Source organism: Oryctolagus cuniculus, chromosome 11, assembly GCF_051225735.1.
Source record: "Oryctolagus cuniculus isolate XC-2025 breed Fujian yellow rabbit chromosome 11, ASM5122573v1, whole genome shotgun sequence".
NCBI classification, from domain to species: Eukaryota; Metazoa; Chordata; class Mammalia; order Lagomorpha; family Leporidae; genus Oryctolagus; species Oryctolagus cuniculus.
In genome coordinates, this window is record NC_142877.1 from 64,870,639 (window position 1) to 64,895,932 (window position 25,294).

Here is a 25,294-nt window from a genome sequence, read left to right on the forward strand (position 1 = left end):
CTGGATCTTGAACCGGCGCCTATATGGGATGTTGGCGCTTCAGGCCAGGGCTTTAACCTGCTGCGCCACAGCACCTGCCCCTATAGAAGCACTTTCCTTGCAGAAATTTTAAACAGAGATGTATTTATTTTATTTATTTGAAAGAGTTATAGAGAGAGGTAGAGAGAGAGTCAGAGAGATTTTCCATCCACTGGAATCATTCATCCGAACTATTAGAAATTTGTTCTGAACTTTAATAGCTTTGAAAATAAAATATAACTTCAGCTTGAAAATTAGGAAGCTTTTTTGATTATATCAGTCGAATTATCATTCTAGCCATTGTTTTATTTCTTGTGTGATTACCTAAGTGTTTCATAAACTTTAAATGTGATATCTTCAATAAGTCTTTGATATCACCTAACCAGAAAATTACTATGAATGGAAATTTTTAAAAAATTAATTTATTTGAAAGGCAGAGTTACAGAGAGGTAGAGGCAGAGAGAGAGACAGAGAGAGAAATCGTGCGCGTACGCGAGAGGTCTTCCATTCATTGATTTATTCCCCAGATGGCTGTAAGGCTAAAGTTGTGCTCATCTGAAGCGAGGAGCTAGGAGCTTCTTCTAGGTCTCCCATGTGGGTGCAGGGGCCTAAGCACTTGGCCCATCCTCTACTCTTTTCCCAGACTATAAGCAGAGAATGGATCAGAAGAGGAGCAGCTGGGTCACAAACCGGTGCTCATATTGGATGCTGTGCCACAGGTGGAGGCTTGGCCTGTTGCACCATAGTGCTGGCCCTTGGAAGTGTTTTTGTATTTTCTTCTGCAGGTGTCAGAGATTTTTCACAAGTATAATTTATTTCATTTTGGGTCTTTATCCTTAAACCAATAAGCTGTCCTGCCAAGCATTTGTCTAAAAACTATTTTATCTTCTAAAAGAAAGAATTCATTTCTGATTTCCTATTTTCTTTCCAAAGAGGAGCTTTTATGTGTTTTTCCTCAGTACCCTTGTATTTTCAGAGCCTCAAGGTCACAGTCTTCTCTTGGTTCTCAAATCACTAGTTCCCAACCAAGTTGACTGTTTTATGTGCAAAGTAATTTTTTTAAAAGTTGTTTTAGCGTACATAGAGAAACTGGGAATCTGTGTATGTGCTGTATATAAGTTCTAAGGTCAGGGGACAGCATCTCTCTATTTTTTGCTAAACTTGGCAAAGGCAGATGACTACATAGCATACCTTTCTCCATCACCAAGGCTGCAAAGGTGTGCTCCAGGAGATACTGTGACACTGTGTGTGAATGGTGCCCATCTGCTGTTAGGTAATGAGACCATGTCTTCTACAAAATTTGGACGAGTTTTTTTTTTTTTTTTTTTTTTAAGATTTATTTATTTACTTGAAAGCCAGAGTTACACAGAGAAGGAGAGGTAGAGAGAGTAAGAGAGAGGAGAGAGAGGGGTCTTCCATCCACTGATTCACTCCCCAGATGACTGCAACTGCTGGAGCTGCGCCATTTAGGAGCCAGGAGCTTCTTCCAGGTCTCCCATGTAGATGCAGGGGACCAAGGACTTAGCCCATCTTCCACTGCTTTCCCAGGGCTTAGCAAAGAGCTGGATGGGAAGTAGAGTAGCTGGGACTCGAACTGGCGCCCATATGAGCTGCTGACATTGCAGGCGGTAGCTTTACCCACTACACCATAGTGCACAGGTTTTTTAATCTCTGTGTCCTTTATTCAGCTTCCTCATCTATAATATAAAAATAATAAATCTAAATTTTTGCCTATTAGATGGTATATCTGTAAGGTCTTTAGTGCCTGGCACAAGGTAAACATTCAGTAAATGTTAGCTATTGTTAATTTTATCTTCATGAAATTCTCTAGCATAAGCCTTGGTACATGATAGCTACTGAATTAATTTTTGTTAAATGAGTTATGTAAAATCTTGAACTGTGTCCACAGTTAGACACAGCTTTCAGGTAGGCTTTTGGCAAAGTCATTAAGACACTGCTGTTGATGCCAAGCACTTGCCCCTGATAATGGAATGCCTGAGTTCAAGTTCTGGCTCTGCCTCCAATTATAGCTTCCTGCTCATGTACATCCTGGGAGGAAGCAGATGATGGTTCATGTATTTGATCTCCTGCCACTCACAGGGGAGACCTGGATTGAGTCCGTGATTCCTGGGTCCAGCTCTGGCTGTTGGGGATGTTAGAAGAGTGAACCAGCACATGGGAGCGTCCTGTCTGTCTGCTGGGTTATATGATTCTCTGCCTCTCATAAAAATAAATCAGTCTTTAAAATAAGTATACTTTTTATGCATTTTTTATTTTTTTCTGTTCTGTTTTTGTAGTTTTTTTGTATGTTTATACTCTAGCTTCTCTTCAGATTAGATAAATCTTTCACCTTATACGGATTTTTGACCAGTAAAGAAAAGCCAATAAAATGTTTTTTCTTAGATGGAAAAAAATGTGGTTCCACAGGATACATTTTAAGATTGCAGTATTTTCTTTTTAAATCAGTAATAGTATTGTTAGTTTTATTTTAATAAAGGACCAATGAGAACCAGAATATATAAGGTCATTATTAAGACATTTCCAAGGAAATTTTTTTTTTTTTTTTTTTTTTGGACAGGCAGTGTGGATAGTGAGAGAGAGAGACAGAGAGAAAGCAGAGAGAAAGGTCTTGCTTTTGCCGTTGGTTCACCCTCCAATGGCCGCCACAGCTGGCGCGCTGTGGCCGGCGCACCGCACTGATCCGAAGGCAGGAGCCAGGTATTTATCCTGGTCTCCCATGGGGTGCAGGGCCCAAGCACTTGGGCCATCCTCCACTGCACTCCCGGGCCACAGCAGAGAGCTGGCCTGGAAGAGGGGCAACCGGGAAAGAATCCGGTGCCCCGACCAGGACTAGAACCCGGTGTGCTGGCACCGCTAGGTGGAGGATTAGCCTAGTGAGCCACAGCGCCGGCCAGGAAATTGTAATTCTTAGCTTTCTTAGGTATCTGAATAGGCTTTTTGTTTTTTTTATTGACTGGAAAGGATTCAGTTAGGGTAACTCAGTCTCTTTTTCCATAGTAATCACTGGTTTGTTTAAAATATTTTACTTTTTTATTTTGAATAAAGTCTGTATGTTCAAATACACAGATATTAAATGCACATAGTACTGTTAAAAATTAATATATGCATCGTTTTAGAAACAAATTTTCATAGAGGATTGACTTATTTTTCCAGCTTCAGTTTGTTTGATGATTTATTAAAGTCAGTGGACCAGGCGAGGTGCAGACATCAGCTGTCATTTCCTTGAATTGATAACACTTAAATCAAAGCCAGTGTCATCTTGGTCAATGAAGCATTCATAATGGTCTGATGGCTGTATTACTGAGCGAAGGATCAGATTGTCGACTCTTGGGACTGCTTGGGACTTCTCCTTAAGTGCTTGCCCCTTTTCCAGTCTGTTAAAATGTAAATCATACCTTATTAAAAAATTGTTTTATTGACTGATTGACAGTTTTAGTCCACCTTTATTTAGTAATACAGCCTCAGTGTTCTTTATTAAAAATACTTAGAACCGGCTGGCACCGTGGCTTACTAGGCTAGTCCTCTGTCTGTGGCGTCAACACCCTGGGTTCTAGTCCTGGTTGGGGTGCCAGATTCTGTCCTAGTTGCTCCTCTTCCAGTCCAGCTCTCTGCTGTGGCCTGGGAGTGCAGTGGAGGATGGCCCAAGTGCTTGGGCCCTGCACCCGCATGGGAGACCAGGAGGAAGCACCTGGCTCCTGGCTTCAGATGGGCGCAGCGCGCTGGCTGCAACACGCCAGCCATAGTGGCCACTTGCGGGGAGAGCCAACGGAAAAGGAAGACCTTTCTCTCTGTCTCTCTCTGACTGTCTAACTTTCCTGTCAAAAAAAAAAAAAATGCTTAGAACCAAAAATGTTTCAGATTTTGAATTTTTTCAGATTTCAGAATATTTGCATATATGTAATGAAATAGCTTGTGGGTGTTCATTTATGTTTTATGTGTATCTTATATACATAGTCTGAGATGATGTTATACTATATGTAGTGCGTTTGTATTTTGACTGCAACTTATCATATGGGGTCAGATGTGAAATTTTCCATTTGAGGCTTCATGTTTATGCTTAGACAGTTGCAGTTTTTGGAGTGTCTGAGATTTCAGACTTTTAGATAAGGGCTGTTTAAGTTGAAATATCTCAGAGCTTATAATAGATGGTACAATACTTACATAAAATATTTAAGTCTCTTTGGTTAAACAAATGCATATACAGTAAAGAACTTAATGGAGTTCAAGTTATGCATTCTAGTGTTCATATTTTGCTTTTATAGGCCATATGTGTTGGACCAGAAAACATGCAGATAATGTATCCAGCTATATTTGACCAGTTGCTGGCCTTTGTAGAATTTTCCTGTAAACCTCCACAGTATGGACAACTTGAAACAAAGCACATCGCAAATGCAAAATATAATCAGGTAATTTACTCTAAATTTTATTTACTCTGTAAGATTTCATGGCTTATAAATAATTCCACCTGAGATGGCCTTTGATTTTACAGGAAAATAAAATTTTCATTCACAGAGAAACTTAACATGTGTCTTTTACCAATTTAAACTGAATTTAAATATTATTTTGGAAACCATTTCTATGTTCCTTTTCTCTTTTTTTGGACTTTTCTCTCCCAAGCGGTCTTTCATAAAGTTTGGCCTTTCACATTACTCTACAATATAGCTTTCATGAAAAATAGGTTTCTTTCTACCTTTCATTGCTGCCGCATCCCACTACAGAATGGCATCTAAATCCATAAACCTAATCTTCTCCAAAATAGATATCTATAATGTAAGATGAAGAAATTTGTACTAAATAAGAAGTTTCCACTGCTGGTGTGAAATTTAGTTGGATTTTACCTAAAAGATTTTTATAGCCTTAGATGGCAACTTTTAACTGCATTTTGGCTTTAGGAAAAGTAAATTTCTAAATGCATGCAAATGCTTATTTTGTTCGCTGAACATAAAATTTTATATCAACAGAAAAGTAGTTTCAATATGTATTAACTTTTCTCATTCTATTTGTCTTGCAACACAATGGAATCACAATAGATCCAACTATTTGCACCGGTGAGTTAAATTTCCTAAAATTGTCCTAACCTACTGGCAACAAATAAAGTTACATTTTTCCCAGTTCTTGGTAGAATACTGTATGTGCTTTTTCCAGTAGTTTTAATTTTTGCCTCGCTGAAAATTACTTTTTCATGGTGTACATATCTCTTTGAAACCTTTGCATGTAATATAATCTGATCTACAACCAAGGCCTGAACTTTAAGAAAAAGAAGCTTTCTCTTTGAGAAAAGTATGATTCCATTTAAAACTATTTATTTTTAACTCTATGTGAATATATTACTTTCTAGGCGGAATGGGTAGCCTTGAATTATGTACCATTTGCTGAAAGATCTTTAGAAGTAGTTGTGGATTTATATCAAAAAACAGCCTGCCATAAAGCAGTGGTGAATGAGAAAGTACTCCAGAATATTATTAAGGTATCTTTTTTTCATTTCTACCTTTTATTTGATGATGACAGTGTTGTATTCATTACTGTTTAAGTAATATATTATCATTGCAATAAATGCAAAATATACTGTATATTATTTATTGTGACATTTCTCCATTTATGGATTGTATTTAGCAAATTAGCTTTCTGAAGTGTGAGGTAATATTTAATGAAGAATATTTAAAAATAAGTATATAGTTATTTTCTTAAATTTTGCATTTTGAGACAATGAGGATTCTGTTTTTTAGGAAAGTGTTTCCCAGACTTTCAGGTTGATGGGGCCTGGTGTTGTAGTACAGTGGGTTAAGCCACCACGTGCTAGAGGCATCCCATGTTGGAGTGCCAGTTCAAGTTCTGGCTACTTGGCTTCTGACCTGATTTCTTGCTAATGCGCCTGGAAAGGCAGTAGAAGATGGACCCTTGCCACTCAAGAGTAACAGACCATGATGGAATTCCTGGCTCCTGACTTCAGCATAGCCCAGACCTGGCTGTAGTGTTCCTATAGAGAGTAAACCACAGATGGAAACACGCATGTTTGCATTCTCTCTCTCTCTCTCTGTCAGTTTTGAAGGATAAACCTAAACTTTGCTCTTCCCCCAGCATGGTTGTTATCGAATAAATGTGAGTTCTATGAACTGTCTTCCCTGAAGGAAGAAGGCCTTTTCTCTGTTACAAGATTCGTCCCTCTCTTTACATCCGTCCTTATTTCCTCTTTCCTCTTTATTACTTTACTTTATTTTATTATTTATTACTATATTTATTATGTATATTATTTTATATATAAAATATATTTGTATATAATATGTAATTATCTATAACAATATATAATATTTATATTACTATGTTTATTATTATTACTTTATTTACTTTATTACTTCCCTCTTTCCACCCTTCTTTATTGGTGATTCTTTATTTCATTTTCTTTTCAGCAACCTTCTCCTTCTCCTACAAAGATTATTAACCCTTTCATACAAGAACTTTCTCTTAACTCTACTTGCTACCCAAATTGCCATCCTCTTTTAGCTTTTCTTTACTTCCAAATTCTTTTATAAAGTTTACAGCCTTTATTTAGATACTACTCATGTAACCTATTTTGGGTTGCCTTACATCCATATTGCTCTATAGAAACTGCTTTTTTTAAAGTTGCAGAAGACTGAATCTTTAAATTATCAGTTATTCTATTTATTATCTTCCCTACAACATAGTATTGCTTTTGCCTTCTTAAACGCTTTCTTGGGGCAGGTGGTTGGCCTTGTGGTTGAGACACCCTTGTCTCATATCAGAGTGCCTAGATTCAGTACCTGGCCTGGCCTCCTCACCACAGTTTCCTGCTGACATAGACCCTAGAAATCAGCAGTGATGGTTCAAGCAATTGGGTCCCTGCCATCCGTATAGGAAAACTACATCTAGCCCAGTCCCAGCCATTGTGGGTATTTGGGGAGTGAACTAGTGGATGGGAGTGTACAGTCTCCCACTCTTCTCTATCTCTCTGCCTCTCAAATAAATAAGAAGCAACTCATACATCTCTTAGCTTTTGTAATACTTCTTCCCTTTACCACTCACCTCACCAAAACTCTCCCTGCCCTTCTTCATTTATTGAGCATATTTTTAGAGCACTTCTATTACCAGATACTAATTAAATGTTACAGAGATAAAAATGAGTAAGGTAATTTTATATTTAGTAATTCCATAAAGGAAATAGAAAAAGGCAAACAAATACTAATACATTACATTCTGTGCTAGCAAAGACCCCAAAGTAGAGGAAGCGTGCATTCAGTTAGAATAAGCAATTCTAAATTGCTGTTTGCTTGCTGCTCTGATTTTGAGCTAGTGAGCCTATCTGAGAATGTTTCTCATCTGTGAAAGAAGGATACCTGGCCAGCACTGTGGGGTAGCTGGTTAAGCCGCCACCTGCAGCGCCGGCAACCTGTAAAGATGCCAGTTTGAGTCCTGGCTGCTCCACTTTGATCCAGTTCCCCGCTAATGCATCTGGGAAAGCAGCAGCAGATGACCCAAGTGCTTGGGCCCCTGCACCCATGTGGGAGACAAGGATGAAGCTCCTGGCCTAGCCTGGCCGTTGCGGCCATGTAGGGAGTGAACCCGTGGATGGAAGAGTATTCTGTTTCTGCTTGTCCCTCTGCCTCTCTGTACCTCTGACTTTCAAATAAATAAATTCTTTTTAAAAAGGATAATACTGATACCATTTGTATGAGAATTCATTGAGGTACAGCATTTAATCAAATTTTCCCAGTGGTCACTGCTGAATAGAATGTTGGTCCTCCACAATAAATGAAAAAAGTAATTGAACTACCATAGGGATTTTGGCAAGAATTAATAGACATGACACTTGAATAAGTAAGAATTTTCTAAGTATAAAGAGGGAGAGGGGCATTTTTGGTAACCAGCAATATAAAAGATTGTAGTATATTTTCAAGCAGTGTTGAGAAATAACAGTTTTAGGAGTTCACAGGATCTGGAATAAGTCTGAGAAAATATACATATATATGCTCACATACATACATACATATAAAGGTATAAATTGAAAAGATCATCTATTCTTAATGTTCTTTTGATATCAGCAAAATGTAAATTGCAGTAAGCACATGCTTTTATCCAAAATTTAGTTATAAAGTGTTAATTCAAAATGTCCCATGTGTGGTCTAGTTTTTTTTGGTTGAAAATGAGATACATTCATTGTGGTTTAGGAGGTAAGGCTGCCACCTGCAGGGCCAGCATCCCATATGGGTGCTGGTTAGAGACCCAGCTGCTCAACTTCCGATCCAGCTTTCTGCTATGGCCTTTGAAAGCAGTAGAAGATGGTCCAAGCCCTTGGGCCCCTGTACCTACCTGGGAGACCCAGTTTTAAGAATAAAGGAAATGTTTTGGCTTGCTTACTTGGGAAATTTAGAGAGAGGAGGCATTAGGATTGGTTGGTCCAGTGGTTCAGAAGATAATTTCTTACTTCTACTTCCTAATTGTTGTTTCTCGTCATAGCTATAGGCCAGGTACAGGATTGTGTGTCTAGTAGGAGAAGAGTGTGTCTGTCTGTTATGTTCATGTAGATTTTAGCCAGGGTAATAGAGTGTATTGATTAGCTTGATAAACTAATCATCTCCTTACCCAAATTCACATATTGGAAATGGAGGTAGTTTCTCTCAAAGCATATGGGTTTTGTGGAGATGGAGAGATGAGAAAGGGATAAATAGATTATGAATAGACATTATCTTTTAATGGAGACCCATTTCATGCAAATTGGGATGGTTCATATGTTCACAGTGTGAATACTCACTAGTAATTTGAGTGGAGGATGATATTAGGTTTTTATATTCTTGAAATATAAAGATTTATTTCTTCTCTTTCTCAGTAGAATTTTTATGTAAAAGCAGAATTTTTCTTCTAATGCAAATTATCTGATGATTATGCACTGGGGTAGATCACTGTGATAGTCTGATTAGTCTGATAGTTTGGTTTGTCTTTTGGTTGTCAGAAATCTGATCAGAAAAGGCCATTCTGATGACCAAGTTAACTTTTTTATGAATAAAAGTCACCTACCTTCAAAGTGGATGAGTTAAAAAGATGGGTCTCGGGACTGGCACTGTGGTATAGCAGGTAAAGCTGCGGCCTGCAGAACCATTATCCCATATGGGTGCTGGTTTGAGTCCTGACTGCTCCACTTCTCATCCAGCTCCCTGCTAATGTGCCTGGGAAAGCAGCAGAAGACAGCCCAAGTACTTGGGCCCCTCCACTGATGTGGGAGATCCGGTTGAACCTCCTGGCTCCTGGCTTCAACCTGGCCCATCCCTGGCTGTTGGGGCCATTTGGGGAGCAAAACAGCAGATGGAGAGCTTTCTCCTCCTCTCTCTGCCTCTGCCTCTGCCTCTGCCTCTGCCTCTCCGTGGCTCTGACTTTCAAATGAATAAATAAATCTAAACAAAAGGAGAAAAACTGAAAAAGAAAAAAGATAGATCTCAACATTTTAGTTAAGATGTATAGTTCAAATGCTCTACCCCTGTACATTCAGTGATCAGAGATTAAATCATCATCTTCAATAATGCGTTTTACTGAACTATTTGGAAAAGGAAATAAAGCACATTAAAATATTAGAGTAGAGGGCTGGTACTGTGGTGCAGCGGGTAAAAGCTCTGGCCTGCAGTGCTGGCATCCCATGTGGACGCTGGTTCGGGTCTCAGCTGCTCCACTTCAGATATACTCCCTGATAATGTACCTGGAAGAGCAGCAGGGGATGGCCCAGGTCCTTGGGCCTCTGCACCCATGTGGGAGACCTGGAGGAAGCTCCTGGCTTCTGATCAGTTCAGCTTTGACTATTGTAGCTATTTGTGGAGTGAGCCAGCAGATGGGAGACCTCTCTCTCTGTCTCTACCTCTCTCTGTAACTTTGTCTTTCAAGTAAATAAAATAAATATGTTTAAAAATGGAATATAAAATTTAGAGAATTTCAGAGGTCTAGCCAACCATTAGTGGGAAAATACTAGTATTAACCTCTGGGATGGGAAATTTTCATCACAAACTAATCATCTTTCTGCTGGATCTGTGGCAGAATTTTCTAGTTCTATAATACCAAGTTGAGAAAAGCTGCAATAAATGTCTTACTCTTACCTTTTCAGATAAAATCCTATTTTTTATAATGAATAAACTGAGATTAATAAGTATTTATGCAGTGTCATTGTTTGTAAGATGGAGACAGGAATTAAAAGTGTATCTTTTTAGGCAGTAGGATTTGAAAGCCATGTCTGAGAAATGCTTGTGCTATTACTTTTTCTCTCTGCTATGGTGGTTTTTTGCAGTAAAAGTATATGTATGTATATTTATTGTATTTATCTTAAACTGTCTTATTTGCAGACTCTTAGAGTTCCTCTCAGTTTGAAATACTCCTGCCCTTCTGAAAGCACATGGAAACTAGCAGTGTCTTCTCTCCTCAAAGTTCTTTCTATTGGGTTGCCTGTTGCCCGGCAGCATGCTTCTTCTGGAAAATTTGACAGTATGTGGCCAGAACTAGCCAACACTTTTGAAGACTTTCTCTTTACTAAAAGGTCAGTTCTTTCATTTTTAAAATTAAGATAGCCTTTCAAGAAGTGGCATATTATCTGTGCAGTTGCTCTAAAAACAATTTTTACTTTTACTATTAATGTAATTGACTGTTAAGATTGCTAAATTGTACACAAAATATAACTCAATTAAGCATTTATCCACCATTTGAATTTTCTGTAAGCAGTGAGAAATGTTGCTTTTCACAGTGTTTTTAATTGTAAGGCAGGAATCTTAAATATAAGATCATTTGAATGCATCATAATTAAAGAATCATGATTTTAAACTAGTGAAACACAGAAGATGATTTTTTTCCTTTTTCCTTTTGGGATTACCACAATAAAACAATTTTAGAAAATCAAGATCTTGGGGCTGGCACTGTGGCACAGGCATGGGCATCCCATGTGGGTGGCGGTTTGAGTCCCAGTCCTGGCTGCTCCACTTCTGATCCAGCTCCCTACTAATGACCTGGGAAAAGCAGCAGAAAATGGCCCAAGTACTTGTGCCCCTGCCACCTATAAGGAAGATCCAGAGGAAGCTCCTGGTTCTTGGTTTTGGCCCTGCCCCGCCCAGGCCATTGCAGCCATCTTGGTAGTATACCAGCTGATGGAAGATCTCTCTTCTCTGTTGCTTCCTCTTACTGTAATTCTGACTTTCAAACAAATAAATAAATCTTATAAAAATAAAGATCTTTTATGTTCCTAAATTTATAAATCCTTTAATGTAATGCATACATACTTTAAGAGTCTATGGATAACTATGTCTTTGTGACGTTTCCTAAATCTTTGGTCCAGTCTGCAAGCTATTTTGGCGAGGCAGTACAATAAAGAGAAAATACAAATAAAAGTCAACTAGAAGAAAAGATAGGCTTTGGACATCCTTGAGGGCTGTCCTAAGTAAATAGTTTAGGGAAAATAAAAACCCAAAGTTGACAAAAATCACTAAGTGCTTCTCAAAAGAATGGAAAATACATGTTCACCCAAAAACTTGTACACCAATGTTCATAGCATTCTATTTTTTTTTTTGAAGATTTATTTATTTTACTTGAAAGAGTTACACAGAGAAAAAAGGAGAGGCACAGAGAGAGAGGGAGAGAGAGAGAGAGGTCTTCCAGCCGCTGGTTCACTCCCCAATAGGCCGCAATGGACAGAGCTGTGCTGATCTGAAGCCAGGAGCCAGGAGCTTCTTCTGGGTCTCCCACGTGGGTTCAGGGGCCCAAGGATTTGGGCCATCTTCTGCTGCTTTCCCAGGCCATAACAGAGAGCTGGATCGGAAGTGGAACAGCTGGGTCTTGAACTGGTGCCCATATGGGATGCTGGCACTGCAGGCATTGGCTTTACCCACTACACCACGGTGCCGGCCCCTCATAGCATTCTTTATATAAGACAAGGGTGAAAAATGATCCTTTGTGTACCAACTGATGAGTGGATACATTGAATGTGGTATAGCCATATAGTGGAATATGTTTCAGCCATAAAAAGGAATAAAGCACAGATGTATGCTGTAACATTGGTGAACTTTCACGATATTATGCTAAGTGGAAGAAACCAGACACAAAAGGCCACATTTTGTATACTCTCATTTATGTGGTACATACACAATAGGCAAATCCATAGAGACAAAGTAGATTAATAATTCTCAGGGGTAAAGAGGACTGGGGAAATGGTGGGTAAGTACTAAAGGATACAGAGCTTCTTTTGAGAATGATGAAAATTTTCTCAATTAGAAGTGGTGGTGGTTGTCCAACTTTGAATATACTGAAAAGTACTAACTTATACTCTTTAAATATGCTGCAGAGAAAACTGTCAAAAATACAAATAGTACTTTTCAGTTTGAAGACATTTTAAATAGACTCCTGAAAAGAATTTTTAAAAATTACCGCTGTACTCTTAAAAAATTTAGGGAATTTAAGATCTTATATGGCTCATTTGTACTAGAAATATTATCTGCCTTAAAAATGTAGAGACTAATTCTGTTAATCATCAACATTTTTAAAACATGTATTTATTTATTTCGAAAGAGTTACAGACAGAGAACGAGATACACATACACACATCTTGTATCTGCTGATTCGCTGCCCAGATGGCTGTAATGGCCAGCTCTGGGCCAGGCTGATGCCAGGAGCTTCATCTGGGTCTGCCACATGGGAGGCAGGAGTCTAAACACCTGAGCCAGCTTCCATTGCTTTCCCCAGGCCATTAGCAGGGAGCTGGATCAGAAATGGAGCAGCCAGGACACTAACCTATGCCCATTTGGGATACTGGCTTTGCAGGTGGCAGCTTTACCTTCTATGCCACAACACTGGCCCCAATCATCAGCATTTTTAAAAGCTTAACCTATTTCTAATATACTCTACTAGGGTTTCTAGGATCAAGGTACTTAGTTTGTGCATGATTAATTTCTTGATTTTATAAATTGTGAGGATTAAGCAAAGTGAGCCTCTAGGGTTTTTGGTTTTGTATGCCACTCTTTTCTCTTCCATAAACTTTTTTAATGTTCAGTTCAGTGTTTCTAATGTATAATTCAAAGAGCCTTAATAATATAACTGTATATTTCTCATAAGGTTTTTGTTTTTTATTGGTGATCAGCCCATCTTTTAGCACCCTTGAGCTTCATCACAATTCTTTTAATATCAGTCACTAAGGTCTTACATTCCTTTGTCATAAATTATAATAAAATACAAACTTTTATCTCTAGGAATACATATAAGATCTGGAAAGATGCTTTGATGGCAGTGGTTGTGAAATTCCTGCCTCTAGTTCACATTTGGGTACATGTGTGAAATTTTTCTTGTAGGTCCTACTACAAGACTAGTTAGTTTAGAATGTAAATTCCATAAGTCGTGAACTTACTTTGTTCACATTTGGATCTTGAATACCAAAAATAAAATGCCGGATATGAAGTAGTTGGTAATCAGTAAATATCTGTTGAATAAAAATTGTCTAAATGAAATGAACATAGTGTATCCATATAGCCTTGGATACAAAATGGTAAACCTCTAAATCTAAATGTGCTAATACTATTTTGACATCCTCAACATAATAATAAAATGATGTAGGCTCTCATAGCAAATAAATCTGGATTCAAATTGTGACCTTGCCATTTACTTGCAGTGTGTCTGAGGGGGGCATATTAGCCATTCTAAATTTCAGCTTCCCCTAATGCTGACTCCATAAAAATGATAGTAATACTTACTATATGAGATTCCTGTGGGAACATATAAGATTAATACAAATAAAGTTCTTACTACAGTGGCTACTTCTCTAATTTTAGGTGCTGTTGTTTTTGTAATAATTGTCATCCTATTCTCAAGAATTTTTAAATACTTAATATTTCACCATTTAAAAAGTTTATGACCATTTTACTTATTATTATTATGAGCCACAGAGTCTGGAATCCACCTTGGTCCTCTCAGAACTGTTGATTGTCTCTGTTCTTGCTGGAATAGTTTCTGAATCACTCTTCCTCTTTACAGACTTGTCTATCTTTATTGTAAAGATGTTTTAATACATCACTGTCTCTGAGTGAGTAATTTGGGCTTTCTTAAATCACTGCTACCATAAGTGAATTCAGGTATCTTAATGATAATTTTTTTCTATAGCTGCAGGTGAAATAATGTCTTTGCCTTTACTTGTTCATTCATAGTATTGAAAGAAGTTTAGTTCTACAGATTTTGTATAGTTTAGGATTGGACCAAGCATTTTTGTGGTTGAGTTTCATGTTTGTAATTAGCTTAGTCATTTATACTAAGAAATTTAGTGAAAAAGAAATTTAGTGATAATGTTCCAGCCTGGGTGGGGAAAATGTATTTGTCATCTCGGTATTGTTTCTATTTTCTAATTTGTGTTTCCAGGGAGTATCTTATCCTTAAAAATCAAGTATTTACTTTTTTTTTTTTTTTTTTAGCATACCTCCAGATAATCTCTCTATTCAAGAGTTTCAAAGAAATGAAAGTATTGATGTTGAGGTGAGAAAGCTATTTAAAACATTTTCCTGTGACCATTTGTGAAAATCAGGCAGTAGAAATGTTGAAAATGTAGTACCGCTAAAAGAATGAAGCACTAGGTTAAGACTGAACCTAAAAGCATTAAAACTCTCTAAAGTTTAAGGTTGAATTTTAAAGCAGACATTTTTAAAATGGCCTCCTTAGTAGTGTGCTACCTGCATATTAGAAATATGCTATTTGACAAAAATAAATATAGTTATAATTTCTCATAGCTCATAGTTTCTAGTTATACAAAAGTAATTTAAATCATTCTCAGTCCTATTTTGGATTTTTTTGTTCTAACATGAATAAGTTTCATATGCTGACAGTTCTTTTCTATAGCACTATTTTTGGTTGTTGTGAATATTAACATTTATGAATGTGCTGGCACTGTAAACAGTTATAATATTGACTGTTTTATACTAAAATAGGTGAGGGAAGCAGACTAATAGTCATCCTGTGTGTGAACATTAAAATGTTCATGTACTTCTATTGAGGAGAATTCTTTTACCTACGTTTAAAATATGGTTTGAATTTTATGCTACAAATTTTGAGTCATTCAGTCTTTTTCAAGAAAAAAATACATTTGAATGTGTGCCTTTTATTTTAGGTAGTTCAGCTTATTAGCACCGAGATCCTACCTTATGCCAATTTTATTCCTAAGGAATTTGTTGGTCAGATAATGACTATGCTTAACAAGGGCTCAATACATTCTCAATCTTCTTCATTTACAGGTATGTTGTTTTAATGATTTGGGGTAGGCATTTACAGAGTTTTGAATTACTTCTGAAGAAGTTGACAGAGAAATGTTTAATCCTGTGCTTGTGTTAAATATGAAGCGAGGAACTGTGAAGTAATTTTTATTTTTATTTATTTGGTTTTAAAGAGCTACTTATTTATTTGAAAAAGAGAGAGAGAGAGAGAGCGTGCTCTTCCATCTGCTGGTTCACTCCCCAAATGGCTGCAACAGCCAGGGCTGGGCTAGTATGAAGCCCGGAGCTTCTTCCAGGTCTCTTATGTGGGTGACAAGGGCCCAAACACTTGGGACATCTTCTGCTGCTTTCTCCCAGGCCATTAGCAGGTAGCTGTATAAGAAACAGAGCAGCTGGGATAAGACCTGGCATCCAGATTGAGGCTGGCATCACTTGCAGTGGATTTACCCACTATGCCACAATACTGGCCCTGTGAAGTAATATGTAGAAATGTAATATACATCTGTAAGCTTTATGAGGTGAAAATGTGAATACTGTATATGTAGCCATATTTGCAAACTCTAGTAAACTAAATTGTAAAGCACTTTTGGAATCCACTGAAGTCATTGCTGGCTCACATAAATTAAGAGTTTTGTTAAGTCATAGATTATTAGAAAGCAGTATTGTATAGAAAGAAATGAGTGTTTATTCTACCGTTTAGTAATTGGGTCACTTCTTAGAGTATCAATTTTGTAATAAATAAAATGAAAATATTAATACCAACCTTTTAGAACTATACATTTACAGAGTCCCTTAAGAAAAATATAAGATGCCTTAACATTTGTTAAAGTAACCAATAATTAGTGAATGCCTACTATGTACAAAATTGTATGCTAGAATATGATCCATTCCTTACAATATTTCTGTGAAGATAGGTATCACCGAATAATAAAAAGGGAAGTGGGTTTAGAAAAGTTGAAAAAAATTGCCCACCAACTTCAGGCTGTAGGCCAAATTCATATTAAGAAAAAATATATACTTCTTTTCATTGTATCTTACTGTATTAATTGAGAGCTGATATGTAAGTTGCTTGTTATTATTTCTGTTTTTATAAATCTGTGCTCAATTTTATAATTGTGGTATCATAATGTGATTTTTCTGTGCAATGGTATGAAAATTATAAATGTATGTCATGTGAGTCTCTAATCCTCAGAATGTACTGGAGTGGAAATTAACTCCTATTTTGTGCTCAGCACTTAAAAGAGTACTCATGTACACAGTTCACCACTAGATGTCTCTCAAACTGCTTACTTGCACAAGCCAGATTTTTTTTTTTTCCTCCTAGCCCTGACAGTTTTAAAAACTGGCCTGGTAGAGTACAAGTTTAACAAACATGAGAATCTCAGAAAAAAACGTTTTTTTCAAATCAACTTATGTTAATGTAGTCAACTTTTAAAGAGTATATAAAATTTCTGAATAATTTCTAATAAAACACCTATTGCAAACAATATTCATGATTATTGTAAATATCCTGGACTACATAAAAGCAGTTGAGTTGCAAAGTATCCCTTTTCTAGCAATTTTCTGATATCTCTTGTTGTTTACAGTAGTGGATGTGTCAAGACAAAAATTGTGTGTGGACATTCTTCTAGTGACTTTGCCATAGACACACATGTCTTCCCATTGTTAACTTGGAGTTTTCTTTAAACGTGTACATGTAGAGTCATTATTTGTTAAGCAAGGCTAGCTTTTAAACAGGTTATAGTGATTGTTGTAGTCCCATACTCTTAAGTGTGATTTGATTGCCAAAGCACACAGGCACAAAAGATAAAGACCAAAAACAAATGAGAAATGAAAGAAACTGGGAGGTAACAATTAAAATGCAGAGCCAAAGAAAACATAAAATTGCAATTACAGTTTAGGATGATCAAAGAAAATATGTATTGAAAAGGAATTAAAAACAAGAACTCTTGAAAACTAAAAATGTGATATCTGAAAAAAGTGACAAATTGGAAGAAAATAACCTACAAGGTAGAGCAAAAACAAAAAGTAGATAATATGAAAAGAAAGAAATAAAATGAATCCATGGGCCTAATATCTGACAATAAGTCTTCCAGAAAGAGAACAAAGAAAATCTGGGGGGGGTCAGCATTGTGGCACAGTGGGTTAAGCCTCAGCTTATGATGCTGGCACCCCAAATCAGAGTGCTAGTTCAAGTTCCAGTTGCTCCACTTCCAGTTTCTTGCTGATGCTCCTAGGAAGGCAACAGAAGATGATCCAAGTACTTGGAGCGTTGCCACCCATGAGTTAGAACATGGTAGCTCCTGTCTGCTAGCTTTGGCCTGTCCCAAACCTGGCTTTTTGGCTGTTCGAAGAGTGAACCAATGGATGGAAGATCTGTTTTTCTTCTCTCTTTCTCTCTGCCTTTCTTTTTCTCCCCCTCTTCTCCCTAACACCCCATAGCCCTGCCTTGCAAATAAATAAATCTTTAAAAAAAAATTGGGAGAGGAAATCATCAGATAAACTGAAGAACTAAAATAGTAAAACTTCTAAATAAAAATGGTTAGTATAGGCCAGTGCCGCGGCTCACTAGGCTAATCCTCCATGTTGCGGCGCCGGCACACTGGGTTCTAGTCCTGGTCGGGGCGCAGGATTCTGTCCTGGTTGCCCCTCTTCCAGGCCAGTGTAAGAGAGTTAGTATACATCAAAAGTTAGTATACACCAAGGCCGGCGCCGCGGCTCACTAGGCTAATCCTCCGCCTAGCGGCGCCGGCACACCAGGTTCTAGTCCCGGTCGGGGCGCCGGATTCTGTCCCAGTTGCCCTTCTTCCAGGCTAGCCCTCTGCTGTGGCCAGGGAGTGCAGTGGAGGATGGCCCAAGTGCTTGGGCCCTGCACCCCATGGGAGACCAGGAGAAGCACCTGGCTCCTGGCGCCTGCCATCGGATCAGCGCGGTGAGCCGGCCGCAGCGCGCCGGCCACGGTGGCCATTGGAGGGTGAACCAACGGCAAAAGGAAGACCTTTCTCTCTGTCTCTCTCTCTCACTGTCCACTCTGCCTGTCAAAAAAAAAAAAAAAAGTTAGTATACACCAAACATGTAAGAGAGAAAACACACACATACACACAATAAGGCATGTCCTAATGAAATAATAGCATACCTGGGGTAAATAGAAGATCAAAAAAAATTTCAGAAAGAAAAAAGAATGAATTATATATCAGTTGACATTAGGATTCTCAGTGATAGCACTACAAATAAAAAAGTTTTTTAGGCCAGCGCTAGGCTAATCCTCCACCTGCGGCACCGGCACCCCGGATTCTAGTCCTGATTGGGGTGCTGGATTCTGTCCCAGTTGCTCCTCTTCCAGTCCAGCTCTCTGCTGTGGCCCAGGAAGGCAGTAGAGGATGGCCCAAGTGCTTGGGCCCTGCACCTGCTTGGGAGACCAGGAGGAAGCACCTGGCTCCTGGCTTCGGATTGGTGCAGAGTACCGGCTGCAGCGGCCATTTGGGGGTGAACCAACAGAAGGAAGACCTTTGTCTTTGTCTCTGTCTCTCTCTCTCATTGTCTAACCCTGCCTGTCAAAAAAAAAAAAAAAAAAAAAAAAAAAAGAAGAAAAAGTTTTTTAACATGAACTTTCATACCTAGGCACACCATTGAACAAGTGTGAGTATAGGACTGTACTTCTCAGTTTTAGCATGCATCGTTATCAACTGGAAGACAAGTTTCACTGAGCTATGTGCCCAGAAGCTTTTGAGTCATTATGACACAGGTGGAGTGTGAGAATTTACATTTTAAAAATTATTCAGTATTTATTTTCATCTACTTTAAGAGTAACCATCCACTGGTTCACTCACCAAATGCCCTCAATAGACAGGACTATATCAGGCTAAAGCTTGGAGCCCTGGTCTCCTAAGCATGTGGTAGGGACCCAAGTACCTGGGCCATCATTTCTTACCTCCCAGACTACATTAACAGAAAGCTGGGTCAGAAGTTGGGTAGCCAGGACTTGAACCGGCACTCCAATATGGGATGCTCTCATGCCAAGTGGTGGCTTAACCCACTGTGCCACAGTGCCTGCTGCTGAATTCATGTCTTCAGTTCTCTGGTGAGTTGACACTACTAGGAGTGGCACAGAGTACCACAGTAAAATAATGACATTTTCAGAAGTGTAACATCTCAAAAGCTTTACCATCCATTCCTTCTTTCTTAGGAAACTACTTTAGAACATGTTCCTTGAAAAAAAACAAAGGAGTAAATCAAGAAAAGGGAAACCATGAGCTCTGGGAAATGAGATCTAACACAAAAGAGAGTGGAATCAAATCCCAGGGTGATGGCAAAGACTAGTTCCAGGATAAAGCAGACATCATGTCTCGATATTGACTAGTCTAGACTGGCGCAGGGGTCATGTTCTGGGAAAGATGTTGCCAGGAGAGGGGAAAAAAGGAAAAGAATACTGCATGTTTACCATGTGGAAAATTATTAAGTGTTTTATAGTGCCGTGGAAGGGTATAGAAAGGCCAAAAAAGAAAAATGTTTGTCCGGCGCCGCGGCTCACTAGGCTAATCCTCCACCTGTGGTGCCAGCACCCTGGGTTCTAGTCCCAGTTGAGGCGCTGGATTCTGTCCCGGTTGCTCCTCTTCCAGGCCAGCTCTCTGCTGTGGCCCGGGAGTGCAGTGGAGGATGGCCCAAGTGCTTGGGCCCTGCACCCCATGGGAGACCAGGAGGAAGCACCTGGCTCCTGGCTTCATGCTCCTGCAGCATGCCCACTGTAGCGTCCATATGTGGGGTGAACCAACGGAAGAGGAAGACCTTTCTGTCTCTCTCTCACTGTCAAACTCTGCCTGTTAAAAAAACAAAAAAAAAATGTTGATGTGATAGAAATGGTCGATCTTTTGTTTTGATATTGTGGAGGGGAAAATTACACATAGGCTGTTCATAGATACCTTTCATCAGATTGATGAATTTCTTTTTATTCTTAGTTTGCTGGAGTTGTTAAAGTATGTTAATTTAACCATTTAAACACTTTAATTAACCATCAAAAATTTAATTTTACAGAAGCAGAGATTGATATTCGTTTGAGAGAGGAATTTTCCAAGATGTGTTTTGAAACATTGCTCCAGTTTTCCTTTAGTAACAAAGTCACAACACCTCAAGAGGGCTACATCTCACGAATGGCACTCTCAGTGCTTTTAAAAAGGTCTCAGGATGTACTACATCGCTATATAGAGGATGAAAGATTAAGTGGCAAATGCCCTCTTCCAAGGTATGTATTCTAGTTTCCTATCAAAAAAATTTTTTTCTTTCTATTCTTAAATAGAAATTTACTGATGTCATTAATAACAGAGAAAATTCTAAAAAGCAAGTATCGGGGCCAACATTGTGGCATAGCAGGTAAAGCTGCTGCCTGTGATGCCAGGACCTCACATGGGTGCTGATTTGTGTCTCCACTGTTCTTCGTCCAATCCAACTCTCTGCTAATGGCCTGGGAAAAGCAGCTGAAGATGGCCCAAATATTTTGGCCCCTGCCATCCATATGGGAGACCTTTATGAAGCTCCTCCCTTAAGGCCGGCCCAACCCTGGCCATTGTGGCCATCTTGGGAGTGAACCAGTGGATGGAAGATCTCTGTATCTCTCTGTCTCTCTCTGTGTAACTTTGACTTTCAAATAAATAAATATTTTAAAACGAAATATTTTCGTAAGTGATCTGAACTAATCTGAAGCTGTGTATAGTTTTATTTATCTAATACCATGTAAAATTCATTGATTACATGTATAACGTAAGACTTACTTGCTTGAGAGGCAGAGTGATAGAAAGAGAGATCTTCTGCTGGTTCACACCTCAAATAGCCATTGTTCCCAATAGGCCAGGTTGAAGCCAGGAACCCAGAACTCTGGGTTTTTCACATGGGTGGCAGGAACTCTAGGACTTGGGCCATCTTCCACTGCCTTCCATGCACATTAACAGGGAGCCGGATTGGAAGCAGAGCGGCTGGGACTTGAACCAGCACTCTGATACAGAATGCCAGTGTCATGAGCAGCAGCATAGCTCACTGTGCCACCAGTACAGCCCTGCTTTAGATATAGTTATGTGTTTATTATGGGATGCTTTTTCAGCCCCCTCACTGGAGATTAATTGTTATATGTATCAAATTACTTTGAATCTAAAAAAATTTGAATTCCAAAATATATTTTCTACTGAAGATTTCTGAATAAGGACTGTGGATCTCTATGAGCAGATGATAATATTTCTCTAGAGTGAAAGTAATAGATAAATCTGTATTCTAAGAACATCCTAGTTGCTTGACAGTCATTTCTAGGTTTCTATGTCGGCAAGCCATACTTTAGACCTTTTCATCTAATGTGCTTAATTAAGCCTTTGAACCTAAACTGATTTCCTTCTCATCTATCCAGGCTATCAGTGGAAGGGGCTGTAGGCCTTTCTGTTAAGCTTAGGCAAATCAAATGATAAATTAAGGTTAGCTTGCAGCTCTGTCTTGTTAATATGAAAATTGGAGTTTAAGGTAAAAGAAATGAAAACAAACAAAATAATATGGGAAACAGTTCTCAAAGTTAGGAAAGAGGGAAATCATTGTGGTTCCTATCTCATAAGGTAATAATTTAGATAAATCACTTGCCTTAAATCTTGTGCACATTTTTTTTGCTTATAAATTTCTGAAGTTGAAATTGATGTCTCAAAAGATGCAGATATTTTAAAGGTTTTGATATGTATTCCTAATTGCTTGCCAGAGATTTGTACCCATATGCATTCTCCTCAGGGTATATGAATGCCCTTTCCCTCAATTTTTAGCATTTTAAAATTAGTTTTCATTTACTATTTATTCTCTTTTTTTTAAGGTTTATTTTTATTTACTTGAAAGGCTGAGTTAGAGAGAGAGAGGGAGAGTCAGAGAGAGAGAGCTTCCATCCACTAGTTCATTCCCCAATGGCTGCAACAGCCAGGACTCAGCTGGACCAAAGCCAGGAGCTAGAACTCTCCCATGTGGGCACAGGGGCCCAAGCACTTGGGCCATCTTTCATGGCTTTCCTAGGTGCATTAGCAGGGAACTGGATTGGAAGTGGAGAAGCTGGGACTTAAACTACTGCCTATATGGGAAGCCGGCACTGCAGATGGTGGCTTAACTTGCTACGCAACAGAACTGGCCCCTATTCTTTTTCTAATTTGTTAAATTAAAAAAAAATTAGCTCTTGGCCAGTGCCACGGCTCAATAGGCTAATCCTCCGCCTGGCGCCGGCACACCAGGTTCTAGTCCTGGTCGGGGTGCCGGATTCTGTCCCCGTTGCTCCTCTTCCAGTCCAGCTCTCTGCTGTGGCCCGGGAGTGCAGTGGAGGATGGCCCAAGTGCACCCGCATGGGAGACCAGGAGAAGCACCTGGCTCCTGGCTTCGAATCAGCGCGGTGCACCGGCCTCAGCGGCCATTGGGGGGTGAACCAACGGAAAAAAGGAATACCTTTCTCTCTGTCTCTCTCTCTCTCACTATCCACTCTGCCTGTCAAAAAAAAAAAAAAAAAAAATTAGCTCTTTTTAAGCCAGCGCCGTGGCTCAATAGGCTAATCCTCCACCTTGCGGCGCCGGCACACCGGGTTCTAGTCCCGGTCGGGGCGCCGGATTCTGTCCCGGTTGCCCCTCTTCCAGGCCAGCTCTCTGCTATGGCCAGGGAGTGCAGTGGAGGATGGCCCAGGTGCTTGGGCCCTGCACCCCATGGGAGACCAGGAAAAAGCACCTGGATCCTGGCTTCTGCCATCGGATCAGCGCGGTGCGCCGGCTGCAACGGCGGCCATTGGAGGGTGAACCAACGGCAAAGGAAGACCTTTCTCTCTGTCTCTCTCTCTCACTGTCCACTCTGCCTGTCAAAAAAAAAAAAAAAAAAAAATTAGCTCTTTTTAAAATATACCAGTGCTTATTAGCCAATTGTATTTCTTCTTGAGGGGTACTGTAAAGTGGAAGAGTTTTATTTCTGTCAAGAGAAAGAAGGGGGAATCAAGCTACTTTTACTGGTGCTTTATTTTAAGTTCATTCTTCATTGCTAATGTCTCTGAGTAGTACCATCTTACAATTGATTTTGAGCATGTTTATTTGTTGCATTATAAAGTTAAATAAGCCCTATTATGGTGTTGAATGTACTTTTAACAGCATGGTAAAATATATGCCAGGTGGTAATAGTCGTCTGTTTCCATTTAAGCATCTGTAAATCTCTTTTTAGTACTAATTAGTTAAAAAGAAAAAGAAAACCTTTTTAAGATATATTTTTAAAGATATCTATTACAAATATTTCATTTTTAAAAAATTTTAATTTTCAATTATTTTTTTAAAAAATTCAATTTGCTTCATATATACAATTTAAAGAACATAATGATATTCCCTTTCTCCCTCCCCTTGTTTCCTTCCCACCCTTCCCACTTCTTCCTCCCCCCCCCTTTTTTTTAGTCTTTGAGATAACATAGTTTAAATTTACATTACAGTAAAAAGGCTTAATATTTCACCAAATAAAAAGTTTAACAACTAAAAAGCAAAAAGACCCTAGTTTAGGGAATATATACAATAGCTATAAACAATAATTGAACGGAAAGCATTACTACAAATATAGTTTTGTAAAACTTTGTTTTATACCTTTATGAAACCATTGATTAATAGTTTTAATGATCTGTGATTACTTTAAAATTTATTGTATACGGCAAAATGTTCAAAATGTTTAATTTTAAGTAATTATGTGGACAACCATGCAAATACATTTAGAGTTGCTTGAATGAATTGCCTCCCCCTTGTTAATTGAAAATTTATAGGAATAGCCACAAACCTGATTTTTACCTTTAATATATATGTACTTAATATATATGAAATGATTTTTTTCCTTTCTACAAAAATTTGTTAGAGAGAGATGGAGTTGGACAAGATCTTCAGTCCCCTGGTTTACTCCCCAAATACACACAAAAGCAGGAGCTGGCCAGGCTGAAGCCAGGAGCCCAGAACCCATTTTGGGTCTCCCACATGGGTGGCAGGGCACTTAAGTACTTGGGCCATTATCTGTTGCCTCCAAGGGTCTGCATTAGCAGGAAGCTGAAATTGGAAACATAGCCAGGACTGGAACCCAGGCACTCCAGATGTGGGATGTGTTAGTGTTCCAGTTAACATCTTAACCCCTATGCCTCTCACCTACCCCTGATTTTTCATTTTATAAGAATTTAAAACTAGGATGGGTGTCGTAGTGAAGCAGGTTAAGCCACTACTTGTGACAGTGGTATCCCATGTCTGTGTCGGTCTGATTCCTGGCTTCTCTGCCTTGATCCAGTTTCATTTTAATGCTTCCTGGGAGGGAGCAGATGATGACCCAAGTGCTTGGGCCCCTGCTACCATGTGGGCAAATAACTTTTAAAAAATTGAAAACTAACATTAATTTTGCATTGTATTGTACTAGTATTTTTCCAGAGTTCATCTTTTTGTTCATACCTGGTAAAACACACACACACACACACACACACACACACACATAAGATTTTTAAATCTTGATGGAAATAATTTCCCACCTTTTTTTTTTATAGGCAACAAGTAACAGAAATCATATTTGTTTTAAAAGCAGTCAGTACTCTCATTGATTCACTTAAGAAAACTCAGCCTGAGAATGGTAAGTGCTTAGAAACTCAGTTATCCAAAATTTATAAAATCTACATTCTATTTGTAATGTACTTTTCTGTTGTTGTTAACTGAATTTTAGGAATGTAAGTCATCAGATGTTCTTTTCTTCAGTTCTAATGCAAGAAAACATCAAATCCATTGTGATGTCAAATAAGTAAAATTAATTTGTATAGTTTTATCCCCTTTATGTTAAACAGCAGTTTGGCTGCCCTTTTTTGGCATGCATATTCGTATTTCATATGTTTTTAATGTGGAAGATCACTGACTTTTTTTGGAAGAAATAGGAAGGGGGAAGTTTGATCTTCACTTCGTTATGATTTACATTATACACTGAGTCATTTTTATACTTCATTCTCATTAGTTTTCCCTTTTTTTTTGCTCATTCCAATTTGTTCTAATTCATTC

The 25,294-nt window shown here is 38.6% G+C and overlaps 1 protein-coding gene across 6 annotated transcripts in view; it reads left to right on the top strand.

Annotated features, from left to right (window-relative positions):
* The window catches only part of MON2 (MON2 regulator of endosome-to-Golgi trafficking), a 124,842-nt gene that overhangs the window by 86,363 nt on the left and 13,185 nt on the right, over positions 1-25,294 (top strand). For 3 of the 6 annotated variants that reach the window (XM_051846365.3, XM_002711305.5, XM_070052565.2), the window contains 8 exons: positions 4,302-4,445; positions 5,070-5,087; positions 5,378-5,506; positions 10,377-10,567; positions 14,469-14,529; positions 15,158-15,281; positions 20,292-20,499; positions 24,796-24,878. In XM_051846365.3, coding sequence (XP_051702325.2) covers positions 4,302-4,445; positions 5,070-5,087; positions 5,378-5,506; positions 10,377-10,567; positions 14,469-14,529; positions 15,158-15,281; positions 20,292-20,499; positions 24,796-24,878 — 958 coding nt within the window. The remainder of the gene's footprint in view (positions 1-4,301; positions 4,446-5,069; positions 5,088-5,377; positions 5,507-10,376; positions 10,568-14,468; positions 14,530-15,157; positions 15,282-20,291; positions 20,500-24,795; positions 24,879-25,294) is intronic. The other 3 variants (XM_070052566.2, XM_002711303.5, XM_089307435.1) reach the window with 1 other exon arrangement.